The sequence below is a fragment of the Cnephaeus nilssonii genome (genome assembly GCF_951640355.1).
Source record: "Cnephaeus nilssonii genome assembly, chromosome: 7".
Lineage (NCBI taxonomy): Eukaryota > Metazoa > Chordata > Mammalia > Chiroptera > Vespertilionidae > Cnephaeus > Cnephaeus nilssonii.
In genome coordinates this window covers 94,056,626-94,071,077 of record NC_137078.1, presented here as the reverse complement: position 1 = coordinate 94,071,077, position 14,452 = coordinate 94,056,626, and the positions used below count along the sequence as shown (strand labels likewise).

At 60.8% G+C, this 14,452-nt stretch overlaps 1 protein-coding gene across 4 annotated transcripts in view; it reads left to right on the top strand.

Moving 5' to 3' along the window:
- CROCC (ciliary rootlet coiled-coil, rootletin) overlaps positions 1–14,452 on the top strand; it is a 38,699-nt gene that overhangs the window by 19,930 nt on the left and 4,317 nt on the right. For all 4 annotated transcript variants that reach the window (XM_079777742.1, XM_079777741.1, XM_079777739.1 and 1 more), the window contains 17 exons: positions 116–260; positions 903–1,049; positions 1,437–1,667; positions 2,656–2,849; positions 3,114–3,241; positions 4,248–4,417; positions 5,871–6,050; positions 6,722–6,856; positions 7,182–7,325; positions 7,745–7,983; positions 8,639–8,798; positions 9,012–9,179; positions 10,432–10,816; positions 11,917–12,086; positions 12,197–12,317; positions 12,637–12,800; positions 13,661–13,876. In XM_079777742.1, coding sequence (XP_079633868.1) covers positions 116–260; positions 903–1,049; positions 1,437–1,667; positions 2,656–2,849; positions 3,114–3,241; positions 4,248–4,417; positions 5,871–6,050; positions 6,722–6,856; positions 7,182–7,325; positions 7,745–7,983; positions 8,639–8,798; positions 9,012–9,179; positions 10,432–10,816; positions 11,917–12,086; positions 12,197–12,317; positions 12,637–12,800; positions 13,661–13,876 — 3,097 coding nt within the window. The remainder of the gene's footprint in view (positions 1–115; positions 261–902; positions 1,050–1,436; positions 1,668–2,655; positions 2,850–3,113; positions 3,242–4,247; positions 4,418–5,870; positions 6,051–6,721; positions 6,857–7,181; positions 7,326–7,744; positions 7,984–8,638; positions 8,799–9,011; positions 9,180–10,431; positions 10,817–11,916; positions 12,087–12,196; positions 12,318–12,636; positions 12,801–13,660; positions 13,877–14,452) is intronic.

The following is a 14,452-nucleotide window of genomic DNA, read 5'->3' as shown; positions in this document are numbered from 1 at the left end:
TTGCCACCAGGGCTCCTGCCTCAGCCCTGACCCCCAGCCTGTTCCAGATTGCCTGGCTGCGGGAGACGCAGGGCAGGGAAGTGACGTGGGGCACCCCCCGCCTTCTGTCCCACAGCATTAGACAACTAGAGCAGCTGGAAGTGAAGCGCTCAGGGCTGGCGAAGGAGCTGGTGGAGGTGAGGGAGGCGCTGAGCTGTGCCACGCTGCAGCGGGACATGTTGCAGGCTGAGAAGGCCGAGGTGGCCGAGGCGCTGACCAAGGTGTGTCCCTGTTTGCCCCACAACCACAAACCTACCTCTGCCCTAGGCCCCAGACCTGCTCACTCTGGCCACAGACTGACCCCTATTTCAGGCTGACCTCTGACCCTGATCACAGACAGAACCCTTCCTTTTGGACTCAGGCTAACCTTTGACCCAGACCACATACTACCTCTGACCTCAGACATACGTGAACTCATCTCTGTTAGTGGCCGTATCCCTGCTTTTCCAGATGCTCCTGGGCAGTCCCTGTAGTTCAGGTCATCCAGGCCCATCTCTGAACACGGGCCTAGGGTCTGTGAGAATTGGGACACAGTCCTAAGCGAGTGCCTGCCCCACTCCCTGTAGTCTGGGCCCTGAGCAGTGCCACCCCGAGGCCTCCTCTGGGGAACCCTCTGCCCTGCCCTGCGTGTGCAGCTGCTTTTCAGGAGCTTCCTAGACAGCAGGCTGCTGCAGCGATGTTCTCATCTTGTGTCTCCCTGTCCCTCTACCCCGTCTCTGTGTCTCTTGTTTCTCCCCACCCTCTTGCCTCTCCCCATCTCTCCATGTCTCTGCACATCTTTTCCCATCGCTCCCGTCTCTGTCCCTCTCTCGCCATCTCTCCCCACCTGATCGTCCCTGGCCGCCCCGTTCTGGACCTTGCAGGCTGAGGCTGGCCGCATGGACCTCGAGCTCTCAATGACCAAGCTGAGGGCGGAGGAGGCCTCTCTGCGGGACTCCTTGTCCAAGCTGAGCGCCCTCAACGAGAGCCTCGCACAGGACAAGCTGGGTCTGAACCACCTCGTCGCCCAGGTATGCCGTGTGCCAGCGTGTCCACCTGCCTTGCCCACCTGTGCCCCCCACTCAGAGACCCCACTAGGCGTCTCAGGCCCAGCCTTGGCCCACATCCTCTGTCCCCATACCTCTCTGTCTCGCCCCCTGCCTTTCTGTCTCTGGCCTTCTGTCTCTGACTCTGTCTGTCTGTCTATCCTCTCTTTCACGGTCTGAGAGGAAAGTTCTGTGGGCCCTTCTCCCTTCTTCCCTCTCCCCAGGGTTCACTGCCCCTTCCCCCGAGGGAGCCTCCCTGGGCCGTCTGTGTTAGGTGGGCGGGTGGCCCTTGGTCCTGGGTGGGACCCCTTTCCCCAGGTGGAGGGGCTGGGCTGATCTGCTGACTCGCTTCCATCTGCACTGGCCACTCAGCTGGAGGAGGAAAAGGCAGCGCTGCTGGGCCAGCAGCGGCGAGTGGAGCAGGAGGCCACCCTGGCGAGGGAGGAGCAGGAGCGGCTGGAACAGCTGCGGCTGGAGCAGGAGGTGGATCGACAGGGCCTGGAGGGCTCCTTGCGGGTGGCGGAGCAGGCCCGGGAGGCCCTGGAGCACCAGGTCCCCACACTGCGCCAGGAGCGCTGCCGGCTGCAGGAGCAGCTGGCCCAGGTGGGTGATGTGGAGGCTGGGGAGCAGGTGGGGCAAGGGTTCTAGGCTCCCAGCCTCCGACACCTGTCCTGGGTAACTCGCAGGCTCAGGAGCCTGAATATGGTTTTAGGTTCAGCCCCACCTCTGCTAACTGGGCCCTTGGGCAAACTACTCAGCCTCCCCGTGCTTCAGTCACCCCATCTGTAACACAGGGCTAATCATTCTTTTTTTAAAAAATAATATTTTTATTGATTTCAGAGAGGAAGAGAGAGGAAAAGAGAGACAGACACACCAATGATGAGAGAGAATCATTGATTGGCTGCCTCCTGCACACCCCCAGGGGATGAGTCCACAACCCGGGCATGTGCCCTTGACTGGAATCGAACCTGGGACCCTTCAGTCCGCAGGCTGATGCTCTATCCACTGAGCCAAACCGGCCAGGGCTTAGTTGTTCTTATCACAAAGGGTTGTTCTGAAGAGGACACCTGTGGAAGCACTTGGCAGCTGAGTCACTCTCAGTAGCAATTCCCCGTGTGATAATAGGTAGAGAATTTTAGAACTGGGGTGTGAGACTTGTTGGGACAACATAGCCGGAAGGGACCTTAGGGTTTTAGGGACCCAGCGACCTTTATATGGCGTGCAGGGCTCCTTTAGGGTATGGGCTGCGGCTGCGGGGAGCGGGGCTTCATGTTCCCATTCTGAGGCCTGCAAAGCAGCGCTCCTTTGGGCTGTTTTATATACTCAGCTTCTCTGGAAGGTCAGGGGTGTGGAAAGGGTTCCGTTATGACCCAGGCTGAGTGAGGACGCTCATGTGTGTGTGTATTGCGGGTTCAGAGAAGTCTGTGATTTGTCCAAGTACACACAGCACATCAGGGTGGAGACTGGGCTTGAACCCTGCTCTCCTGCCTGTTAGGCCAGGGCTGGGTCAGGCCCAGGGTTGGGGTCCTGCATGATGGGGAGGCTGGGAGATTCTGGGGGGCGGTGCTCACAGTGCCTGGGTGGGTGCCAGCTCTCCCGGCAGCTGAGCGGGCGGGAGCATGAGCTGGAGCAGGCACGGCGGGAGACACAACGGCAGGTAGAGGCACTGGAGCGGGCGACCCGGGAGAAGGAGGCGCTGGCCAAGGAGCGGGCCGGTCTGGCTGTGCAGCTGGCGGCAGCTGAGCGTGAAGGCCGAACCCTATTGGAAGAAGCCACACGCCTGCGGTAAGGCTTTGGGCTCTGCCCAGCCCTCGGGGGGGGGGGGTCTGCCTGGGGCCACCAGCCACACCCTGGCATTGGCCCACAGGCAGTTGCTGAGGAGCAGGGCTTGCCAATGCGTCCTAGCTGTGGCTCAGGCTTCCCCAGGGAGCGTGGGACCGGCTGGGCAGGTGGGCTGGCACCTGGCCCATGGCTGGCCACGCCCTGGAATCCACAGTTTCCTGGGGCCCAGGAGGCTGAGGCCTGAGGCTGAGGGGTTGTGTGCTGCAGCTTGGAGAAGGAAGCCCTGGAGAGCAGCCTGTTTGAGGTGCAGCGGCAGCTGGCCCAGCTTGAGGCCCGTCGGGAGCAGCTGGAAGCTGATGGGCAGGCCCTGCTTCTGGCCAAGGAGGCCCTGACTGGTATGGAGGGATCGGGGGTAGGGGGTGTGGGGGGGTGAGGAATACCTGGCTCCAGCCCAGACTAACCTGTCAAGGTCTGGGGTCTCACAGAAGTTGGGAGCACTGGCTTTGGAGTCTGGCTGACCCGGGTTCCAATCCTGCCACTTAGATCTGAGCTTTCTCGAGCAAGCCCCTTCCCCGCTGGGCCACAGGCTCCTCATCTGACAGTTAGAGGTGATGTTGCCGGCCTTCTAAGGCTGTTGCCAGGAAGGGGTGAGGCAAGCATTTGAGGCCTGTCACAGTGCCTGGCTCAGCCAGTGGTGCCTGCTGCTTATTGTCATCAGGGCGCTGAGCGAGTCCTGAGTTCTCAGTGGAGCCATCACTGCTTTTCTGAACGACTCTCTCGGCCCTACAGTCCCAGCCCCGCTTCTCTCCACACGCCCCACCCGGTTTCTTGGACCATGAAAATTAATTTTCCCATCCACGTCCACCTGAGCCAGACAGAACTAGAAAGGGAAATGCTGAAAGATGGTGGGGATGGCTTATAGATTGTCCACAGTGGGTCTACCCTCCCCGTGGTCCCTCCATTAGTGCTGACAGCCCACCAAGTTTGTCTGTGGCAGTTAGTCATTAAAGGCGACGCCTCACGGAAAGCTGTGCAGCTTTGGGAAATTGCCTGCTCCTCTGAGCCTCCATATCCTCATCTGTAAATGACCCGGAGTAAGCAAGCAATCACGGGGGTTGCTATCCTCCCCATTTGTGGGAGCCTCCCCATCAGACATTTCCTCCCTTTGATGCCATTCCAGGGAGGGAGGGAGAGGGGCAGGGCCCGTGGGCTCAGGCAGCAGATGGGAAAACTGAAGCCAGAGGGTGAGGAGCTTCTCCAAGGGAACCCAGCCTGGGTACCTGGGGGGCCCTCTCTCCTCTGGGATTTTGCCATGTTACATGGCTCACCTGGCTTGAGTCTGCTGGTCCACAGGGAGGTTCCGACCCAAGTCTGTCCCCTCCCACCGTCCCTCCTGTGCAGGAGAACTGGCAGGCCTCCGGCAGCAGATGACAACGGCAGCGGAGAAGGCGGCTCTGGACAAGGAGCTGATGGCCCAGAAGCTGGTGCAGGCTGAACGGGAGGCCCAGGCCTCTCTGCGGGAGCAGCGGGCAGCCCACGAGGAGGACTTGCAGCGACTCCAGCGAGAGAAGGTTCGGGTAGCCGGGTCAGGGTGGGCGGGGCTCTGATCTATCTCCTCTGTGATCTCAGGCGAGTCATTCCTCTCCCTCTGCCTCGGTTTCCACCTTTGTGAAATAGAACTTTATTTCTGTTCCGGAGGCCCTGCGAGCAGCTGGGAGGAAACACTGGGGACTCCTTACCAAACATACAGGTTCCCAGGTCCCGAATTTGGTCTAGCCCTGGTGGTCCTGATTCGGGAAGGCACTTTCATTTGTAAGAAGTGCTGTTTGCATATGCAGGACCACTCTAGGACCTGAACACATAGTGCGGAAGGTGAGGGGCCGGGTCACTACAAGACAGAACAGAGCTGTCCAAGAACACTGGCTCTGGAGTCATATTGCCTGGGTTTGGATCTGATCTAGGCCACATATTGGTTATGTAACCTATGGTCTCTGTGCCTTCATTTCCCATCTGTAACAATGGGGATAAGGATAATATAGGGTATTGTGAGGATGAGGTGAGATAATCCATATAAAGGGCTTAATATAGTGACTGGCACTTTGTAAATGCTGCATAAATGCTGGTTGCTATTTTTACGGTGGGAGGAGAGGACTCGGGTGGACAGGGCTGCCTGGGTCAGAGGTTCAGGCTGTCCTGCAGGACTCCAGGGGGCGCCATTCACTGTGTAGTCTTGGCCTTGTAGTATCACACTCGTCCAGCAGGTGGCAGTGAAGCATTGGAAGTTTCACAAAGGTGCCAGGCACTGCCCTCACCCTAGGTGGGGTGTTCTTTTCCTGTGGGTTCCACCCACCCAGTCCCCAAGGAGCAAACTCCTGTGCAGTCTTTACTCTCCCTGCCCCGCCTGACTTGGCCTCTTCAAGTCACCAAATCTGTACTCTTTCCTGCTACTCTGCCACCCGGAACCCTAAACCCCTTTTATTCCTCACAGCCAACCCAACTCCCCTCAACCCCTACCTGCAATCCAGGTTCTTTTTTCTCAGTTCCTGAACAAGCCTAGTCCAAAATTTAGATTGCTCCTCCTCACTCTGGCTTCAGGTTCTCTGTTGCCCCGGCTGTCCTCAGAGTCAGGCCCACCCTCCCTGGTTGCTGCCCTTGGCTCTGGCCCCATTGCTCACCACGTTCCCCTCGTCGTCCAAACTCCAGTGACCCTTACACATTATGATGTCCCTGTATGCCGTGCTTTCTCCTCCCTCCAGGCCATCTCTGGGGGTGTACTCTGGGCCTGAGGTTCTTTCCCCCCACCTTTTCCTGGCTGACTGCTACTCATCTCTCCTCCGGGAAACATTCTCCGACCCCCAGACCAGGGCTGCTGCTCCTCGGGGCTCATGCAACCCTGGCACGTCCCAGCCACAGCCCTTACCATCCATCCCACCTTGTAGTTTCCTGATCCCCTGTCTCTCAGGGTCTGGGGTACAGGTGGCCTTGCAGCCTCATGGGTCACATGTGCTTGGGCCTGGCCCCCAGGAGGCAGCATGGCGGGAGCTGGAGGCCGAACGGGCCCAACTGCAGAGTCAGCTGCAGCGGGAGCGGGAGGAGCTGCTGGCCCGGCTGGAGGCCGAGAAGGAGGAGCTGAGCGAGGAGATCGCCGCCCTGCAGCAGGAGCGTGACGAGGGCCTCCTCCTGGCGGAGAGTGAGAAGCAGCAGGTTCGTGAGCCCTGGTGCGGCCCCCGCTGCTGCCCGAGGGGCCCGGGCTCGGGGGCTGGTTCCCGTTTGGCCACCCAGCAGCTAGGAGCTAGGAGCCCACAGCCAGGCCTGCTACACCGTCGGAGCCTACTGAGTGGCAGTCACGGTCGTGACACCGTGAGCACTGGTTCTCCCATCTCCCCTGCCACCCCAGGCTGGGCAGGGCGTCCCCACGGCTGCTTTCTGAGCAGTCTCCACGATGCCCACATGCATCAGCTGATCCGCCTCAAAAGGAACCAACTCCTGGCTTTCCGTAATGTCATGAGGACAGGGCAGACTGCATCTTTCTCTTCTCTCCACCAGCTCTGTCACCCTGGGCGAGTCACTGTACCTCTTTGAGCCTCTGTTTCCCCATCTGTAAAGTGGGATAATGGAGGGCCCTGCTTCAGGGTTGTGGTAGCATGTTAGTGAGGTAGAGTTGTGTCCATGTCCAGTTACTGTTACTCTTGTATCCTTTTCTGGGGCTTTGGGAGGGGTGAGCCTGTACCTCTGTCCTGGGTCCACCTGTGGTGGCCCAGTCATGCCCCCAAGTCCGCAGTGGGCACATTTCCCAGGGCAGGGTCGGGGAACGGCCCGAGCATGCCCCCAAGACCAACTAACCCCCCAGGCCCTTCGCTCTCCGCCTCTGCCAGGCCCTGTCGCTAAAGGAGTCTGAGAAGACGGCGCTGTCGGAGAAATTGATGGGCACACAGCACAGCCTGACGGCCATCTCCCTGGAGATGGAGCGACAGAAGCGAGATGCTCAGAGCCGGCAGGAGCAGGACCGGGTAGGCGGGCCTCCGTCTGAGCCAGGAGACAGCCCTGCCTGGAGGAGCCCCTGTCCGAGGGGGAGGCACGGCTCTGCCCTGGGGAAGCCTCCAGACTGTGTGGGAAGCGTCAGCCCTTCCCGGGGAGTCCCCATCCGAGGGAGGCAGCACGGCTCTGCCCTGGGAAACCCCTAGTCTGAGAGAGACGAGTTATGTAGACAGCACTCTCTAGGCATCAAGGGGTCACAGAGGGTCTGGCAAGCCAGCGGGAGGGGCCATGCTTGGAGCTGAAAGTGGGGTGCTGGGGAAGGGGCACAGCACCCTCTGAGGAGCCCATCTGTCCCAGAGCACCATGAACACCCTGACCTCCGAGCTGCGGGACCTGCGGGCCCAGCTTGAAGAGGCCGCCGCGGCCCACGCTCAGGAGGCGAAGAGGCTGCAGGAGCAGGCCCGGGACCTGGGCAGGCAGCGGGAATCCTGCGTGCGCGAGGTGAGCCCTCCGCCCACACCCTTCCAGGCAGCACCCCCTAAATGCTGCTGGGGGCCTGGTTCGGTGGGGGTCCAGGAAAATGTAAGGCTCTTTCCTGCATTCAAGGGCAAATGAACAGCCAACTGAGAAAGGAGGCAGCAAGCGAGTATTAAGTCCTTGTTGTGTATGTGTGGGACTGGGGCACTCAGGTGGTCCCTGCCCTTTTGGCCTCGTCCATAGGATGACCCCGATTATTTCAGACCCAAACACTGACTCCAGCTTGCTTCGCCCGAATCATAACTCTCGCCTGTGGGCTGAGTCTGTGCAGAGCGATGGGGCAGGTGCCCCATGGCCAGGGGCCTGGGGATGGGCCGGTTTCCACCAAGGCCCAGCTTGAGTGGGGCCCGGCCCCGGTCCAGTGACCACCAGGGTCCTCACAGGCAGAGGAGCTTCGGACCCAGCTGCGCCTGCTGGAGGACGCCCGTGACGGGCTGCGGCGGGAGCTGCTGGAGGCCCAGCGCAAGGTACGGGAGAGCCAGGACGGCCGCGAGGCGCAGCGGCAGGAGGCGGCCGAGCTGCGGCGCAGCCTGAGTGAGGGTGCCAAGGAGCGCGAGGCCCTGCGGCGGTCCAACGAGGAGCTGCGGGCTGCCGTGAAGAAGGCTGAGAGCGAGCGGATCAGGTGGGGAGACGGGAGGGACCAGCCCGGAGTCCTTCACTGAGCCCTGACCTTCACACTGAGTTGTGTCCCTGGAAGCTAACTTCACCCCCACGGTTCAGGGGAAACGGCACAGGTGGGGAGTTTTTGCCCTTGAGCCAAGCCAGGCACTGATGGAAGGGGAAAGGTGGCAGCAGGCAGGGTGGGTCCAGAGTCTGACCCCACCTGGTGGCTTCTCCCTGGAGACTTGGTGTGCGCCCCCTACCCCGGTCACTGGTCCGTCCCTCCCAGCTGAGGGCCTGGGCCCAGCCCTGGAGGGGTCAGCTCCGGACAGGGCCACATGGACAGGCCGAGAGCCAGTCGGACCCGTCCCAGGAATAACGGGAAGGGACTTTTGTGTAGAGCCACACGATACTCTTCCTAGAACCTAGGCCAGTGATGGGCAACCTTTTGAGCTTGGTGTGTCAAACTTCGCCAAAAAACCGAGCATAACTCGGGTAGTGTGTCACTTTGAGGAAAAAAACATTATTTCGCGATATTTATAGTTTAAATAACATAAATGTTTCATCCTCGGCATGCGGCCGCCTCAGCGGCCGAGTGTCATCAGAAATGGCACTGACACGCGTGTCAGAGGTTCGCCATCACTGACCTAGGCTGCCTCTGACCCCTGCCCTTTCAGCCTGAAGCTTGCCAATGAGGACAAGGAGCAGAAACTGGCGCTCCTCGAAGAGGCTCGGGTGGCCATGAGCAAGGAGGCTGGGGACCTGCGGGCCGGGCTGCAGGAGGTGGAGCGCTCTCGGCTGGAGGCCCGGCGGGAGCTGCAAGAGCTCCGGCGGCAGGTACCCTCCGCAGCGCGGCACCCTCCCTGGGCACTTGCTGTATGCGCCTGGGCCAGGAGCGCCCCCTTTCTGGAGCCGAGGGCCCTCCATATGTAAAACCAGGGGCTTAAACTAGAATATTGGGAGCTTCGAGCTCTCACCATCACCCAGGGCCAGGTGGGGCTGTGGTGCTGAGACTGGGCCTCGCTCCGACCTGCGTCCACTCTCTCACAGATGAAGATGCTGGACAGTGAGAACGCCAGGCTGGGCAGGGAGCTGGTGGAGCTGCAGGGCCGCCTGGCACTCGGCGAGCGGGCAGAGAAGGAGGGCCGAAGGGAAGCCCTGGCCCTCCGACAGAAGCTGCTGAAGGGCGAGGCCAGCCTGGAGGCCTTGCGACAGGAGGTAACTAAGGGGGTGGCAGGCTGCCTGGAGGGAGAGGGTCCTAGAGGCAGCCAGGCTGCTCGGTGCCTCTCTCCTCCCTCCCTCTGGGGGAAGCAGGCGGGGACTCTAGCGCTGGAGTCATTCTGAGACCACTACCCGGCCTTGCCCTGACCCGATTCCTTGAGAATCTTCCCCAGATGTAATAGTAACAACAACTGCAAGAACTGTGTAGCAGGAGTGGGGTGTGTGTGGGGGGGGAATTCTGTAGATATAACCTGGTTTGATTCTCCCAGCAGCCTCACGAGATAGGTACAGTTAGCCCCACTTTACAGAGAGAACCGAACACGGAGGCTCAGAGAGATAAGGGATCTACCCAAGTCACACACATGTGGGTCTGTCTGAATCCAGTCTCTGTCTTTCCTGGCTGTTTCACTGCATTGAATCTACTGGGTGACCTTGACTAAGTCACTTAACCTCTCTGTGCTTCAGAGCACTCAGGGGACAGGGGCTCGCACAGCAGGGGCGGTATACACAGAGATCCTGGCATCCAGGTGGTGCTCAGAGCAGTGAAACTGATGACAGGGAGGAGTTGACTCATTCTCTGTACCAAAGAGCTGAGAGAGAGAGAGAGAGAGAGAGAGAGAGAGAGAGAGAGAGAGAGAGAGAGAGGAGAGAGAGAAACAGGCAGAGAGAGGGATGGCGAACTCCATCAGTGGACCGTTTTCAGTACATGCCCCCATGTGTGGCCTGTTGGTAGACGATGTGCACTGAAAGGCAGTGTGGTCTCGTGGTGCAGAGAGAGAACAGCCCTTGGAGCCAGGGTGCCTGGCCTTGAGTCCTAGCTCTCAGCTTACTAGCTGTTGGCCTCGGCCAAGTTCCCCAACTGCTCCGAGCCTCGGTTTCCTCATTTGTAGAATAGAGATGATTCATACTGGCAGAGCTGATAGTTTCTGGAAAGTGCTTAGTGCCTGCCATGGATAAGTCCTATCTATGCAAGTGTTAGCTGTTAGTTTACTAGTAATAAACTAGTGGGTATGTACACAGAAGGAAGAGATAAATTCTAATAGTTCCCTCCCACACCGTGGATGGACCTCACGTGCTTGGATGGAGACCACTAAAGGAATAGGTGTTGTGCTCCCCACTTTTGGGCCGGGGGACAGGGGCGGCATAAAAGGGGCGCGCTCTAGGCTAGGCCTGGGGCCTCAGGGCCTAGGGTTGGGAGACGGCCTTGCTGGCTCTCACCCTCTCACCTCCGGCTTCGCCCCTGCCCCAGCTCCAGGGAGCCCAGCGGAAGCTGCAGGAGCAAGAAGGCGAGTTCCGAGCCCGCGAGCGAGGCCTGGTGGGCAACCTGGAGGAGGCGCGCAGCGCGGAGAAGCAGCAGCTGGACCACACACGCAACCTGGAGCTGAAGCTGGAGGCGGCTCGGGCCGAGGCTGCAGAGCTGGGGCTGCGGCTGAGCGCGGCCGAGGGCCGGGGGCAAGGCCTGGAGGCCGAGCTGGCCCGCGTGGAGGCCCAGCGTCGCGCGGCGGAGGCCCAGCTGGGTGGCCTGCGATCTGCCCTGCGCCGGGGTCTGGGTCTGGGCCGCGCGCCCAGTCCCGCCCCCAGTCCGGCCACGCGGCAGGCGCTCGGCTCCCCAGCCCGCAGCCCACCCACCCGAGGTGAGCTGAGCGCCGGAGCCGGGTGGGAGGGGAGAGCGGGAGGCGGGCCTCGAGGAGTCCCCGCCCCCCACGATTAGGTCTGTTCTGCCAAAGACCCTGCCCTAGGCTGGGCCCAATCCTCTGATTACCAGTCTTAAAACCCGCCCCTCGGCTAGTCCCGGGCTCCTGGCGGAGAACCACCCATCTGCTCCACCCCCCTTCCACCCACAGTGGGTAAATGTGGGTCCTTTGGGTGCTGGCAGAGTTGTGGGGCAATTTGGGTGTCACATGGCAGAGGCCGGAGGATGCTAACAGGCTGAAGCCCATCCTGCAGTTCCGATGTTGACCTCTAGGTGCCGTCCTGTCTCTGTTCATTCTGCCCCTCCCGGTTCTGCTGCCCATCCTCTTCCCAGCTTTGAGACCAAGCAAATCAGTTAACAGCTTTGAGACCAAGCAAATCAGTTAACAGCTTTGAGACCAAGCAAATCTGTTAACAGCTTTGAGACCAAGCAAATCAGTTAACAGCTTTGAGCCCGCCCAGCCTGTGAAGGGGGGACTTGGTCCTTACCTCTCAGGGGATTACTGTGAGGATGAAAGGAGGGGACGTAGGGAAAGCATCGGCCCAGTGCCCGCACTCAGTACAGGGAGATAGATGTCGAGGTGATGGAGTGTCCACACTTGGGCTGGGCCCTGGGGACACAGCCATCAGGGCGTCGTGGTCTGGGTGGGAGCAGGCACTGGAGCCCCACGAGGGTGGGATGAATTCACCCCAACACAGTCGTGGGAGAGAAGGGAACAGCATGTACGAAGGCCCTAGTGCTGGAAGAGGGAATATTCTGGAACATGGAGCTGAGGGTGATGGGGAGTGGCCAGCTTGTAAAGGGTGAGGGGCTCATACTGGGGGTGAGCAGCAGGGCCCCTACGTGATGGCATGGAAGTTGGGCTTAACTGAGGGCTGGTGAAGGGTGACACAGGAGGACGAGGGGACCCGGTTTGTGCTGCGGGCTCATGTGGGCTGCTGGGTGTAGCAGGGTTGGGGGAGATGTGTCGAGAGCCTGCAGGCACCATCCCGGCAGGAGAGGCCATGGCTCCTGCATCCCTGAGCAGGTCTCCTCCTCCAGGAAGTGGGGAAGGGCCCAGCAGCCCCATTCCCTTGGAACGTAGCTCTGGATCTGAGCCACCGTCCCCAGGACCTGCTAACTGCCCGACGTCTCCAGACCTGGACCCAGAGGCCGTGCGGGGGGCCCTCCGGGATTTCCTGCAGGAGCTTCGGAGCACCCAGAGAGAACGGGTGAGGCTGGTGTGGGGGCCTGGGTAGGGAATCGGGCGGCTGAGGCCCTGTGAGGGGCTGCAGGTTGTCAGAGCAGGGGTCTTCCCCTTCCCCTGACCGTGGGACTGCAGGATGAGTTTCGGGCCCAGACCAGTGCCCTGAGTCGCCAGCTGGTGGAGATGGAGGCCGAGAGGGACAGCGCAACCTCGAGGGCAAGGCAGCTGCAGAAGGCTGTGGCCCAGAGTGAGGAAGGTGGGTCTGACCCAGGCCCTGGCTTTGCTCTCGTGTGCTCTTAGCGGAGGTGGAAGGCTGTGGGATTGCCCTGAGCGGCTCCTGCATCCCTGGCCTGGCCACTGTGACCAGGAGCATCGTACCCTATAGGACAGTGGGGGCTGTCATTTCTGGGGGACCCTCCTTGATCAGGCCCACCCCATGTCCAGACTTACAGACCTTCAAGGACTCGGAGAGGCAGGCCCTATGGTGGGTGGAGGGCAGGCCGGGTATTTTGGGGCCTGGTTCAGGCATCTGGGCTGTGCCCGGCCAGGCCTCACCGCTGGGGTGGGGGCCACAGCTCGGCGCAGCGTGGATGGGCGGCTGAGCGCGGCCCAGGCGGAGCTGGCGCTGCAGGAGGACAGTGTGCGACGCAGCGAGCGGGAGCGCCGGGCTGCCCTCGACCAGGTGGCCGCCCTGGAGAGGAGCCTGCAGGCCACCGAGAGTGAGCTCCGGGCCAGCCAGGTAGGCAGGGCTGAGGGCCAGGGGGATGAGGGGAGGGTCTGCTGTCTGCATAGCTGTTTGTAAGTCCTACTGTGTGCATGCATCTCTGTTTCTGCCTGGTCTCAGCACCCGTTGAAGTGAAGTACTCGGGACCTCTGTTCCCTTCGTCTTTGTAGAGCCACACGAGTGGAGTTCTGGGGGTTTTATGTGTTTGGTGGGCATCTGTGTGGGGGGGACGGGGGGGTGGTGGCGGGGGGCAGGGTGCACAGGCCCTGGTGGTGACAGTCCAAGCTGCCCAAGAACTGAGACCTTCGCACGGCCATGGATCCGGATCCCCTCTTTTTCTCCCTCCCCCTTTCCTCCCCGGCCCTCCGTTACTGCCTCGCAGCCCACCCTCTGCCTCTGGCTCTAGGCCCAGCTTGAGCTGGGTTGTTGTGTCTGCGGCTCCAGCGCTGGCCGTGGGCCCAGCCACAGGGGCCGCGGGAGGAGGCCAGGAACAAAGCTGGGCAGGAGCCAGCGTGGGGCTGCCGGGTGCAGACCTGGCAGGGTTGGGGCTCTGAGCAGGGCGGGAGAGGGGCCAGGCCTGGGGGGGTGGTTGTAAGAACACCCCCTTGACCTGCCCTGTCTCCAGGATGGAAGGACCTCGGTCTGTCTTCCTGACCTGTCCCCGCTCCCCAAGTCTCCTTCACAGTCTGAACTCATTTGGGGGGGGGGGGGGGAGCATCATACCCTAAAACCTGCGGGGGCCCAGGGCTCCTGCCCAACTCAGGTCACACATGCAGCTTCTGGGCTGCTCCCCACTTTCTCCAGAGGGTCCTGAGGGATGTGGCAGGGGTGGGGTGGGCTGGACAGCTGGGGCCTGAGCCCTCCCCCACCCACAGGAGAAGATCAGCAAGATGAAGGCCAATGAGGTGAAGCTGGAGAGTGACAAGCGGCGCCTGAAGGAGGTGCTGGACGCCTCTGAGAGCCGCACCATCAAGCTTGAGCTGCAGCGGCGCTCGCTCGAGGGGGAACTGCAGCGCAGCCGCCTGGGCCTGAGCGACCGGGAGGCCCAGGCCCAGGTCCTCCAGGAGCGGGTGGACTCCCTGCAGAGACAGGTGGGTCCCCCGCCCCCCCACTTGCAGGCCCAGTGCCAAGTGCTTCACAGGGACTATGTAATCCTCCCAGCGACTGTGAGATTTATCATCCCTATTTCATGGATGGACGAATGGAGGCTCAGGAGGTGATGTCATCGCCCAAGAGCATGTAGCTAGTAAGAGGCAGAGCCAACGTTAGAATTTAGGGCTGGTTGATGACAGAACCTGCGCTCAGAGGAAGCATGCTGGAGAAGTTGGAGAAGTAGATTTCACTCATTTCCTATTTTGCCCTGGCTGCCAGGAAGCTCATCTCTAACCGGACTGTTCAGTAATTCTGCTCGCCCTGTACCATCACCCACCAAAGTCAAGAACACAGAAATTCCAGGGTTGTGGTAGATCCTCTTCCTCCTCAGTGGCAGGGAGGAGAGGGGAGTGAGAACAGGGAGGAGACCATGGGGTCTGAGACAATCAGGCTGATGGTGCTGTGGGTGGGCCTAGGTGGGAGGAGGCTGAGCCAGTAGGAGTGCATGGGAACAATGAGCATCAGTGATGAAGGCCTAGAGAGAGGGGAAGGGTTTGGCTTGGGTTGGACCTATC